This window comes from Leptonychotes weddellii, unplaced genomic scaffold, assembly GCF_054177405.1.
Source record: "Leptonychotes weddellii isolate Sample4059 unplaced genomic scaffold, ASM5417740v2 HiC_scaffold_57, whole genome shotgun sequence".
Classification (NCBI taxonomy): Eukaryota; Metazoa; Chordata; class Mammalia; order Carnivora; family Phocidae; genus Leptonychotes; species Leptonychotes weddellii.
In genome coordinates, this window is record NW_028025123.1 from 1 (window position 1) to 13435 (window position 13435).

General features: G+C 45.8%; 1 protein-coding gene across 1 annotated transcript; it reads left to right on the forward strand.

The window, feature by feature from the left end:
- Window positions 1-201: 201 nt before the first annotated feature.
- LOC102731547 (prokineticin receptor 2) lies at window positions 202-7746 on the forward strand. The gene has a single exon (XM_031022482.2). It carries the CDS (start codon window positions 4488-4490, stop codon window positions 5148-5150), a length of 663 nt encoding a protein of 220 aa, XP_030878342.2. The 5' UTR covers window positions 202-4487; the 3' UTR covers window positions 5151-7746.
- The last annotated feature ends 5689 nt before the right edge of the window (window positions 7747-13435 follow it).

Below are 13435 nucleotides of genomic sequence, written 5' to 3' on the forward strand. Positions count from 1 at the left end.
GCACAACACCCAGTGCTCCATGCAGAACGTGCCCTCCTCAATACCCACCACCAGGCCAACCCATCCTCCCACCCCCCTCCCCTCTAGAACCCTCAGTTTGTTTTTCAGAGTCCATCGTCTCTCATGGTTCGTCCACCCCTCCGAATTCCCCCGCTTCATTCCTCCCCTCCCGCTACCTTCTTCTTCTTCTTTTTTTTTTTTTCTTCTTTTTTTTTAAGTTTTTATTTGAATTCCAGTTAGTTAACATACAGTGTAATAGTAGTTTCAGGTGTACAATATAGTGATTCAACAGTTCCATACAACACCTGGTGCTCATCACGACAAGTGCATGCCCTAATCCCCATCACCTGTTTCTCCCATCCCCCCATCCTCCTCCCCTCCGGTAACCACCGGTTTGTTCGTTGTTAAGACTCTGTCTCTCGGTTTGATTCTCTCTTTTTTCCCCCTTTGCTCATTTGCTTCTTAAATTCCATGTGTGAGTGAAATCATATGGTATTTGTCTTTCTCTGACAGACTGATTTCTTAGCATAATACTCTCTAGCTCCACCCATGTCATTGCAAATGGCAAGATTTCATTGTTTTTTATGGCTGAATAATATTCCTGTGTGTGTGTGTGTGTGTGTGTGTGTGCGCACGCGCGCGTGCATTCATGCACGTGTGTGCATAATATATGTTAACATATATATGTGTATATATATACCAATCTTCTTTATCCGTTCATCAATTGATGGACACTTGGGCTGTTCCCATCATTTGGCTATTGTGAATAATGCCGCTATAAATATAAGGGTGCATTTGTCCCTTTGAATTAGTGTTTATGTGTTCTTTGGGTAAATACCCAGTAGTGGGATTGATGGATCATAGGGTAGTTCTATTTTTAACTTTTTGAGGTGTCTCCATACTGTTTTTCACAGTGGTAGAACCAATGTACATTTTCACCAAAGGTGCATAAAGGTTCCTTTTTCTCCACATCTTCACCAACACCTGTTGTTCCTTGTGTTTTTGATTTTAGCCATTCTGTCAGGTGCGAGGTGATATCTCATTGTGATTTTGCTTTGCATTTCCCTGATGATGAGTGATGTTGAGCATCTTTTCCTGTGTCTGTTGGCCATCTGTATGTCTTCTTTGGAGAAATGTCTGTTCATGTCTTCTGCCCATTTTTTAATTGGATTATTTGTTGTTTCAGTGTTGAGTTTGGTAAGTTCTTTATATATTTTGGATACTAACCCTTTATTGGATATGTCATTGGCAAATATCTTCTCCCATTCCAAAGGATGCCTTTTAGTTTTGTTGATTGTTTCCTTTGCTGTGCAAAAGCTTTTTATTTTGATGTAGTCCCAATAGTTTATTTTTGCTTTTGTTTCCCTCGCCTCAGGAGACATATCTGGAAAAATATTGCTATGGCCGATGTCAGAGAGATTACTGCCTGTGCTCTCTTCTAGGACTTTTTATGGTTTCAGGTCTCACACTGAGGTCTTTAATCCATTTTAAATTTATTTTTGTGTATGGTGTATGAAAGTGGTCTGGTTTCATTCTTTTGCATGTAGCTGACCACTGGAGTGAGGGAAGCAGAGCCTGAGATGCGAAGGGGAGGGCTGTTCTGGAAATGCTGTGCAGCTAGGTCAAGAGGACTCTGGAAGCAGAACTAAATCAGGACTCTCTCTCTCTTTCTCTCTTTCCCTTTGCCCCCCTCCTCCAATATAATTCCAGCATGAAGAGTATCTTGATAACCAATGCCAAAGAGAATTTCTACATTCCTACCTCTATTCGGTGATCAACTCTTAAATTCTAATATTTTTTCATCCCATAACATCTTCCTCATTATAAAAGATATCCCAAAATGCAGAGTTGACATCAAATAAATCAGAAAAGAAAGAACATTGGCCTAGGAGTTACTCAGAACATCTGGGTTCCAAGCTGTAGACTTGGATAAATCCCTTATGCTCCTGGGACTTAAGTGTTTTCATCTGTGAAATGGGCATAATAATAACTTTGCTGACAACCTCTCCAGCTTCTTGTCAGGTTCAGAGAAGGTAGACAGACATAAAGCATGTTGGAGGCTACAGTCTTTGTTAAAACTGATCGTTTTCCACAACTTGTCCACTGGCAAGAGGGACATCTGCAAGGTCTTGGTTACCATCTCTCTGCTTGGACGTGTGTGTCCTGAGATCCGCACTCTCCTAGGGTCTCTATGAAACCAGGTCCTCTGCACATGAACCTTGCTCTTCTTCTGGCTGTGGCATCCAGAAACGCTAGTAGATAGCCCTTCTGATATTTCTACATAGTAGGACAGGCATGTTTTACCAAGGAGTAAACTGAAGTGCCCAGGGAGGCCTGTGTCTCTCCCACCCACCTGTGTCGGGGTTTGTAGGTTTATCTAACTGAGTGTGAAGTGGTCCCTATGTTCAATATTCAATACCAGTGTCATCACAACAAAAGTGAGAGTTTGGCCATCCATCTTTCTTGTCATTTTGCCTTATTTTTCAATTGGTTTAGAAACCTGAGTGCTATTTATTAAGCTCTTGTGTTGTAAAGCCTGAAATTTCATGTGCTGTTTTGACATCTTTGAACCCCACAGGGTCCCCAAGGTCCCTAGCCATGAGGTCCTCTGTTCTTGGCAGATACACCACTCCACCCAGCAGGAAAGTCTCCTGGCCTGCTATTCCTCTCTCTGCTGGACCAGCTGCACCCCTAATCCTCAACCTGATGGGTTTCCCACCCCTCCAGCTGGGAAAATTATTCAAACAAGCCAATCACATCCTCCCATGGAGTCAAGGGTCACTTCATCCTCTTGTCACCATAAAGCCTGCTTCCCACAGCCCCTGCTGGTTCATTCTATCCCTGAGTGCAACTCCCACATGTTCCTGCGTAGTGGGCACTGTCCCTCTCCCTGGGCTGTGAGTACATGTGAGTAGTTAACTGCTGTTGATCTCATCTGCCCAGTGTCAGGTGTTGTGTGTTCAGTCATCTCATACTATTTACGTCAGGAGAGTCCCGCCTTCATCAACAGGGTGAGTAGGAGGTGGCCAGAGTCTCAATACCTTCGTGAAGCATTCCCAGACTACATCACTGACCTAATGATTCTGTCTTCCTTCAAGTTGTTCTTAACCTATCACTTGATTATTCTAGTTTTTGGGTAGAAGAGAAGCTCTCTGAGGTCAAGGACTGTGTCTTCTTCTACTTTGTTTCCATATACATAGGTTGGGCACACAGCAGGACCAGCAACCTATTGTGCATTTACCAGATTGTAGCAGATGCAGTTGATGCCCCTCTCATATCCCCCTGTTACTATCACTTCAGTGCACACCTGTCCACTCCCACTTGCCAACACCTGCCTTTCTTTGTCTGAAGGCCTTCTCTGGCTCCCTCACCAATGACTTTGATGGTTGGTGTATCAATATCCCAGCTCCCTCCCACTCCTGGGTGAACCACATCTGCTCCAGGGGTTCTTCAGCAGGAATAAGCATCAGCTGCCTACAACGAAGCCTTGCTCAATAACAGCCTGTATTGACTGCCTTCCCATGCCTACCCCACAAAGGGCTCCAACCTCTTTCCCCGGCAGTGTTGCTCACTGGAAAGAGCAGGATAAAGCCTCATGCTGTGTTGCGGCTTTATGATGTCAAGGCAGCTTCACACACCTCATCTGAGCTTGAGACAGCCCAGGGAGGTGGGTGTAAAAGCTTTGTATCAGGAGCCTGCATTCTGGTCCCTGCACCCAGTGGGATTGGTCACGTCATTTACTTCTCTCATTAGATAGATTCCTTAGATTCCACGCCAAGCCCACCCCCTGTTCTCCTTCCTGCTCTGTAATGCAGGATGACACCTGGGAGCGGGGGGAGGCGCGGGGAGAAAGAGAAAGCCCTAATCCACTGCCCTGAGAAGCTCTCTCTGAGCTCCAGAGCCCTTCTTTCCCCTTTCACCCATGAGATATTTGGAATGAAGAGTTTTGAAAGGATTAGGTTCTTGGGCAGAATGACAAGACGGAAAGCCAGGGTGGTATCCACAGGACTAACAATAATAATGCCATGTATATTCATTGAACACCTACTGCATGTGAAGCATTTTACACATTATCATATTGAATACTTAGAGCAGCCCCGCAAGGTAGGTGTCCCTTTATCTCATATTGCATTTGAAGAAACAAATCTCAGAAAGGCTGAGTGATTGACTCCAGAGCACAAAGCCAACGGGGGGGGGGGCGAAGCTGGGATCTGTTGCTCCTGTTTGACCAAAGCCTGTGCAGTTTCCACTAAATACGGACTACTCCAGATGCCAAACGATGTTGCTAAAATAAGATGAAGCCTGTTGAAGCTGGATAATTACACGGGGACCCTCGTTGTGCCACTCTGTCTGCTTTTGCAGCGTGTTTGGGCTTAGTTCCCGACGAACGTTTCCCAGCACACCTCATTATTACTGATGGCTCTCCTCCCCTCCCCCCGCCCCCCTCGCCCAGATATCTCGCCATCGTTCACCCCTTGAAACCACGGATGAACTATCAAACGGCCTCCTACCTGATCGCTTTGGTCTGGGTGGTGTCCATCCTCATCGCCATCCCGTCGGCCTACTTCACCACGGAGACGGTCCTGTTCATCGTCAAAAACCAGGAGAAGATCTTCTGCGGCCAGATCTGGCCGGTGGACCAGCAGCTCTACTACAAGTCCTACTTCCTGTTCATCTTTGGCGTGGAGTTCGTGGGCCCCGTGGTGACCATGACCCTGTGCTACGCCAGGGTCTCCCGCGAGCTCTGGTTCAAGGCGGTGCCGGGCTTCCAGACGGAGCAGATCCGGAAGCGGCTGCGCTGCCGCAGGAAGACCGTGCTCGTGCTCATGTGCATCCTCACGGCCTACGTGCTGTGCTGGGCGCCCTTCTACGGCTTCACCATCGTGCGCGACTTCTTCCCCGCCGTGTTCGTCAAGGAGAAGCACTACCTCACGGCCTTCTACGTGGTCGAGTGCATCGCCATGAGCAACAGCATGATCAACACCGTGTGCTTCATGACGGTCAAGAACAACACCATGAAGTACTTCAAGAGGATGATGCAGCTCCACTGGCGGCCCGCGCACCACGGGAGCAAGTCCAGCGCCGACCTGGACCTCAAAACCAGCGGCACGCCGGCCACGGAAGAGGTGGACTGTATCAGGCTGAAATAACCCGCTGGCGTCCGGGAAGCCCGGAAGCCAGAACTCTGCGCATAATCCGCCGGTAGCCAAGTTAACGCTGGACTGCCCGGGGAAGGACAGCTGTGTTCCACGCCTCACGGCCCTCGAGGAGCTAGAGGCTGCTCGGTCCTGACAGGCAGTGAGACTCGAGACAGGTAACAGCAGCTGAGATTGACTGAACACCTACTGTGTGCTGGCCGCACCAAGGAGATCCGACAAGGCCCCCATTACCTACTGTGGGCCAAAATTAAACAACAAGACAAAATGGCAGAAGCTGTTGGAATCACCAAGCTAGGGCCAGTCAGGGGCCTCAGATGGTTATCTCCACTCACTCTCCATCTCCCTGCCTGCATTCTGCATCTCATCAGGGCAGGAACATCAGAAGTCTATAGAATAAACCACTTAGCCATGACCAAACGTAAAGAGTTCATCAGAGTGTGGGGTTTATAGCCTCGTGGGAAGAGGGTTCATGCCATCCCATTGAACTTTCCCACTCAGTTCCTACTACCTCCCTAAAGGTATTCTCTAGGATTCTGGCTGCGAGAAAAACAATTTTCTCATAACCAGGCCATTGGTTATCTACAATGGTGTAATTTCAAAGGAAAGGACCAAAAAAATCTCTTTTCCACTGACTCTTGCAAGCTCATCATTCTTGTGGGTGAAGACATGCAGACCTGAAATGAGGAACACACCCAGTCCCTGACACCTTAGTGTAAAGGGTTTCAGGGCTTGTAAGGTCTGGGAGGAAGGGGACAGAGAAAGGGATGGAGCTTGCCATTGGCGATGAACACAATCTATGTGGCAAAGGTCTGGGTCACTTTCTAGGACAAGTCTCTTTTGAGAACAAACGAAATGAGCTCTACTTGGAAAGGAAAGGCCTGGGTTCAAGTCTTAATTCTAAGATTTATGTGACTGGCTGCTTATTCTCTCTGCTTCTTGGTTTTGCTTCAGCCAAACAAGGGTGATGAAAACACTTGTGCTGTCTCCCTTACAGGACTCTTGGGAGTGCCCACAGGGGCCATACGTGGTGGAAGTGCTTTTTAGCTCTACCAGTGATAAGAATGAAGAAGTGATATTGAGCAGTTTGGATAAGGGAAACCCCATCCACTGTAACTTAATGCGAACAAACGTTCCCAATTTTTCATTCCTGTTTTTCGGACCAGAGACCTCTGAACTCTTCACAGTGCAACCTATCCCCTGGGGCAAAAAAAAAGGAACCCCTGTCCTGGTTAAAATGTGGAAGATTTAACCTCAGAATTTCAGTGACACCTGCCCCTCCCCCCCAACCTCCTCAGAAGTGTTGACAATCTTCCCTGCATGTTGTTAAGCAGCACAGGCCTGGGCTGCATATGTTTGTATTATTATACATCCATGGTGATTGTGTGTATATGTTTTCAGTTCTTCCTTGGTCCTTCTGAAGCAGAGACTACAAATGGCCTGTGGTTTGGGATTGACCCATCCGCATTGGGATAACTCCTACTTTTCTCTAGAGAAAGGGTTTTTTGGGTTATTTGCTTGTTTGTTTCTTTTTTTTTTTTTTTTAATTTTTTTTTTTTTTAAGATTTTATTTATTTATTTGAGACAGAGAGAATGAGATAGAGAGAGCATGAGAGGGAGGAGGGTCAGAGGGAGAAGCAGACTCCCTGCCGAGCAGGGAGCCCGATGCGGGACTCGATCCCGGGACTCCAGGATCATGACCCGAGCCGAAGGCAGTCGCTTAACCAACTGAGCCACCCAGGCGCCCTGCTTGTTTGTTTCTTAATTAATGGTTTGTGTACCCAACAGTGAAGCTTCAATCAACATTTTCATTTTCTTCCATCACCACCCAGCACACTCACCTTCAGCCCAATCACTGTACCTCAGAAAACGCAAACTGACTTTAATATTAGCTTCAACCAAATGGTTTGTAAATTCTGTGTTTACAAAAATTACATAATGCATTCTAAAGCCAAGCAACTAAGTATTTGGAGTTATCTGCTTTTCTTACAGATACAACTGTGCTTTGATTTATTACCCCCATCCTGACTCTTCTCCTAATTAAAAGATTCTTTTAAGAGTAGACTGGGCATCAATTGTGTCTGACAAAAGAATTCAGACCCTTTTTCCTTTTTATCCTAAAATGTACCATCCTCCTTTAATTTAAAGTTAACTGAAACAGCTTTTGTAAATATCAGTGCGTATTTGTGATTTTCCAGTGAATAAGTGTTATGTTGCTATCCAATTAAATAATCAACATATGGAATCTTAACCACAGTATTCAAATGTTTTCCCCACTAATCTTTTATGTATGTTCATATATTTAGATATAAACAGTTAATATGTTTAGATATAAACAGTTCATATGTTTAGATATAAACCTAAACCGTTCAACCCTGAAACAGAGAAGAAACTTGTTGAAGGCTATTTAGAACAGTGGCAGCTCATGCCAGCATCCAGCCTCCCGTTGGTTACATGCATGCAAAAACTACTCCGTGCCTGTGTTACCCCTTCGTTTTCAAATCGTCTTGTTTGTGTAATGCATACTGCTGTTTGCATGGAGATTGTCCATTCACCTAACTGGTGTTAAAGTAATAAATAATTAATTGCATTTGTATTTACTCTGTTCTTCTCAAGACGAATTGATGATAAGTTTAAGAGACTTTTAATGAGCTCAGCTATGTCAACATTTATACATACTGTCATATATTGAAAATTTAAACCAGGTCCATTTCTTTGGCCAGAAAAAGAGAAAAGATGGCTTTGTGATGAAGCTATTAGAGGTTTTTCTTTCAGCATCCAATATCCAAATAAGTTGATTCTCAAACTAAAGAAATCAAAAGATGGCTTTGAGGTCCCAGGCACAAAAACCAATTCTAGACTTATGAGGGAGAATGTGACATGTGGGAGGTGATTAGAAAGCTTAAAAGAGTTCTTTTTCTAGGGGGAAATGATGGCTTTGAAATGTATCTCTTCAATTTAACCATTATTCTCCCTTGGGCTCAAGAAGACACACACACACACACACACACAAGCAGGAAATGACCTTTTAAGGGTATATGATTCAACTTACTCCTTGCTTAGGTGAGGAGATCTAAATTCCAAATGAAGAAAAGACTTGCTTAAGGACACACAGCAAACACTCATTGGAGCCAAAACATTGACCCAAGGTCTAACTCTGGTCCAGTGGAAACTGACTGCACTCAGTCACTGTACGCAGAGCCCAAAGGAGATGACCTTCTCTAAGAGTGTTTAAAGGGCCATTTAAACTGGTTTCTGACCTCCTGGGAGAATCTTAAATTGCTCAAAAGATACCTTCCCTCCCTCTATCAAGGAAAGAGTGCATCCCATCCATGTGACTTCATAATCCAGACTCCAGGATTCCAGAGAAACCAAAGAGGATTACACCACCACCCCTCTAGTGCTCCTGTGTTTCTTTTCGCTGCAAGAGAGGGAGGTCTGAACACATTGATTTGAAGGTACATGGAGCTATTTGGAAATGATGCTAGAGCATGAAGGAAAGCTGATCATGATGAGAGGTGACCCTGACCCAGATAGTGGGAGAACGGGTTCATATTCAAAGACAAAGCAAGTCTAGGGCCCCCAAGACAGAGCGTGCAATCTTCACCCAAGTCACTACCAGCTGGCCCTGAGCAGGGGTCATTCTTCATGCTTCCCAAGAACCAAATGCCTTCTGGTCACCAGGTCGGCCTCCCTCCTGAGGTATGGCAACCAGGCACACATTACCTCCTGGACTTGCTTGCGCCACCTACTCCTGTACAGATGTTCAAAGAGCTCCAAATATGGGACAGTTTCTCCAAGAGAGAAACTGGTATGAGAACAAGAAATAACATGTGCCTAATTCTGTGTTGAAATGGAGACACTGTAAACACAAGAATGGAATTCAGAAGACAATTTCCCTTCAGCCATGGGGATCAGAGAAGGTTTGGGGTGGTGGGGTAGTTAGGCAGAGCCCTGGACCATAGTGAATGGTTGGGGGAGGGCATCCCAGGCAAACGGGCCAGGATGAACAACAATGTAGAAGAGGGGAAATGAGATGGGATACACATGGAATGATGAATTATTTGGTTGGCACAAAGAATGCCGAGTGTTTAAAGGGAGAGCAGACTTGGGCAGCAGGCTGAAGAGCAGGATGAAGAAAGAGGCCAGGAGATAGTGATGGCCTGAAAGAGCCTGGGATACACAATCATACAGAATCAACTTCAAACAGTAATTCCTGCTTAACCGTGTGCATTTGGAAGATACCTTACCCCTTATCCAGGCCTTAGTTCCTTGTGTATTAAATGGGAGTAATAATAGTACCTCCATCATAGGATTATATGTGGATTAAATATATATCTTAGAAAAATGCATAGTACATCATAAGCAGTCAATAGATATTATCTATTATTTTTAGAATGATTAATTGTAGGAACAGAATTTCTTCTAGATGAATCCAGAACATTGTATCATGTATAATGGATATAATATTTGGGGGTTATCAAACCAGAGTATTTTTATTTTCTGTGATCTCAAGTCTCTGGTCATCTTGGATTCCCAACCATACCAGGCCAGCTCAAATCACAGGATTTTTTTCCATAATGTGAGGATGCCCTTCCACCATTAAGCCCAAGCCAGGAAGTTTAATAACCTTCAGGAAGGAGTCTATGATGTCAGGGAAGTCCTTTCCATAGAGGAAGAAAAAAACAAAGACCACTCCTTCCAGTCCCTATAAGATTAGGAAAGAAAGAAAAAAATGCTAGTTGAATACCAGAGGTATTTGTCCTTTTCTCCTTTATGGGCTAAATCTAGGTGGTGGAGGTGGGGATGCAATAGAAGCATCTAGGTTACAGGGAAGCCTAGGATCAAGAAGTAGGGAGGCACCAATGGAATGCTTCCCCAAGCTCACTCTTGCTCAGGCTCCTGTAAGAAGAGTCCTGCATATGACCCAGAGAGATTGTGAGCTGGTGCTGGAAGGGGCTGCATCGTGGTTGCCAGGTTTTGTGAGACACTCTTGACATGTGGTTGCATGCTTAAGCCTCTGTCACCTCACTTCATCATTTAAAGATGGTTAAATCCCCCGCCACCCCTGCCCCACCTGGAAGTCCTTGATGTAGGAGTGAGATCAGTGGGCAAAGTGAAATGTGGGTTGTTATCAGGGTTCCCTTGTTAATAGCTGTTGGGAGCACAAGGCACCTCACCTCATCCAGGAGTAGTTCAAAAAATAAGTTCTCTCAGGGCACCTGGGTGACTCAGTTGTTAAGCGGCTGACTTCTGCTCAGGTGGTGATCTCGGGTCCTGGGGTCGAGCCCCACATCAACCTCCCTGCTCAGTGGGGAATCTGCTTTTCCCTCTCCCTCTGCCCCTCCCTCCACTCATGTGTTCTCTCTCTCTCTCTCTCTTTCTTTCTTTCTCAAATAAATAAATAAAAATCTTTAGGGAAAAAAGTTCGCTCTCCTCGGAGAAAGAAAGAGGAGAAGGAGGGAGGGAGATACTGAGAGAGAGAGAACACATAGTCACATGCCTTTCCACCTGATTTAACAGCAGCTCACTGGAAAATGTGAAGGGTGAAGAGGTATGTCTACAAAATATGCAGATGGGGACTTCTGGAAGAGCTCATCCTCTGTGGGACCTGGAATGTCAAAAGCCTTGAACTGCCTTTTGAAACCCTGAGGGCATCTCATGGACAGTGTTCCTCAGCACCAGAGAAAGTATGCCAAGGGGAGAGGGGTAGATCCTGGGTGAGGCAAATCCTTTGGGTAGACATGGAGTTTCTTAAAAAGTGAATGGGAGTCCCATGATAAGAATGAAAGAGGGGGAGCCTGGGTGGCTCAGTCGGTTAAGTGTGGACTCTTGATTTTGGCTCAGGTCATGATTCAGGGTCATGAGTTGGAGCCCCACGTCAGGCTCTGCGCTGGGCTGGGTGTGGAGCCTGCTTAAGATTTGCTCTCTCCCTCTCCCTCTGCCCCCCTCTCTGACTCATGTGCATGTGTGAGGACACACCCTCTCAAAAATTTTTAAAAATAAAATAAAACCTTAAAAAAAAGAATGAAAGAGAAGTTGGTGCTCCCTTTTAAAGCAAGAACAAGATTTAAAAAAAAAAAAAAGTCTGTTTTCATCCCTTCCATTCAACCTGCAGTAGAAGTCAACATAAGATAAGAAAAATTATATAAGAATTATTTGCAGATAATATAATTGTCTACACAGAAAAACCAAAAGAATCTAGTAAAAACTAATAGAACTAATGAAAAAGTACAACAGGGTAGTCGGCTATAAGATCCAGAAACAAAAATCAGTAGTGAACTTGACAAGCTTATTGCAAAATTCATGCCAAGTCACCTTTTTAAAGAAGGGACTTATTTTACCAGAGACCAATATTTATTACAAAGCTATAGTCATTAAATAGGCCAAGGAAATAGAATAAAACCCCAGAGACAGATACAGATGCATTTATATATGGGATTGGCAAAAAAATCAAATTTTCTCCAAAATGTGCAAGTCAAGACTCAAGAACTAATTTAATCTGTTATAGAGACATAAAGTGAGACTTTTACACACTTGACTTTTTTTTTACTAAAAATTTACACCTCCAGCCTCCTCTCATACTCTATTGTGGAGGTGCTGAAAGGGATAAGGGGAGAGGAGAGGGAAAGGAAATGTAGTCTGCCCCGCTTCAGCCTTGTGTGAATGCCTGGACAGAGGCATCTGGGTCATGGAGGGAGTATGGTGTCCAGGCATTCCTGAGTCACTAGCAGCAAAGTGAGCAGAGGTGGAGATGGAGCCATGATGTCCTGGCTATGTAGAGGTAGAGACCTCATGCAGGACTGAAGAGAAACTCCCCTGACACGAGGCCAGGAGGCTGGGAGGCTGGTCCCTAGATGACTCTACCCGAGCCGAGTCAGTATCATATATTACCAACAGAATTCCTCTATTATGTGTAACACACCAGCAACTCACTTCCTAAACATTCTGTGATCTCCCTTCATGTGCCAGAGACAGTTTTCCAGTGTCTTTGCCCATTTTTATAATAATCCTTTCCTTCCCCCTACCGTCACTAAAGAGTAAGCCAAAGCCACATAATCAAGAGCTATGATTCTGCCACCATACATTTATCACCACGTAAAACAGAGGGTGTGGGCTTCTGTTTCATGTGTCCTTTCCTGCCCGCCCCTGGTCTCATCCCTACTCAGACTCCTCTAAGACCATGAAAATAACCCTCAACCTCCCTGCCTTCATCCATATCACCTACTGCAGTTTCTCTGGTGGAACCGACTCTTTCTCACGACTCTCAGACTGCTAGCTGCTTCCGGTCTCATGCCCAGGTCTGGGCTCCCCACCCCATTGGAACTGAGCCCTGTTAGATGCAGAAGGGATTTCCCAGAGTGAACTGTGTCCCCAAGTGTATCTCCACTGCCCAAGACCCCTGCCTCTTCCCCTCACCAGAGAAGGGGTCCCCGGTGTCAGCACCAGCACAGACCAGTAACAATAACCTATCATTTAGAACCATGTGAGCCAGGTCTACTATTGTGTTCGATTCCCGGGTCCTGCCCCACATGTCCCAAGTTTATTCCACCTCCTTCTCCCCTCTAACCTGCACCGCTGCTGCCTCAGAAAACCAGTCCTACACAGACTGGGACCCTTGGTGCCTTTGCTCTCTCTCCATGCACCAGTCGGAAGGTTCAGATGAGAAGACTTTAATGGAGGGACTATCTACAGAAGTGTGGGTGGGGCTAAGGGCACCAACAAGTGGTGACTGGGCACCCAGACACCGGCAGCAGAGGGCAGCTTTGCTGCCCTGAGGACTGGGGAGTGAGGGAATGAAATGGTGACACAGGAGCCCGGAGAGAGCTGCAGGCTGTGGAGGGGCCGTTCCGGGGAGGTGGGGAATGGAACCAGTGTCAAAGCAGGGGGCAGGGATCGTATACTCCGAGCTCTCGCTCCTGCTGCCCTCCTGTCTCAGATGCCTCCCATTGGTCAAACCCAACAAGAATCCAGCTGGCACGTGAGCCCCCAAAATGTACCCCTAGGGTCAGTCTCCAAGCACAGAGCAGAGAAGGGCAGAAAATGAGTCTGGGGTGGACAAACAGCACAAGCATCCTACCTCTCATGGTAGGTCCTGCAACCATGAGAGCTTCCGCTCTATCACGTGGGCTCTCCTGGCCTCAGGAGAGAGGAGTTTCTCTTAAGTCCTTCATGAGGTGTCCACCTGGCCGTTGCCAAGGCCTTAAGGCTCCCACGAGGCTACTCCAACTACTCAGCTGTGAGTGAGACCATGACTCTGACTCCCTCCCACTCCTGGG

Excerpts from the sequence above, each read along its gene's own strand:
- LOC102731547 (XM_031022482.2), top strand. The coding sequence starts at position 4,488 with ATGAACTATCAAACGGCCTCCTACCTGATCGCTTTGGTCTGGGTGGTG.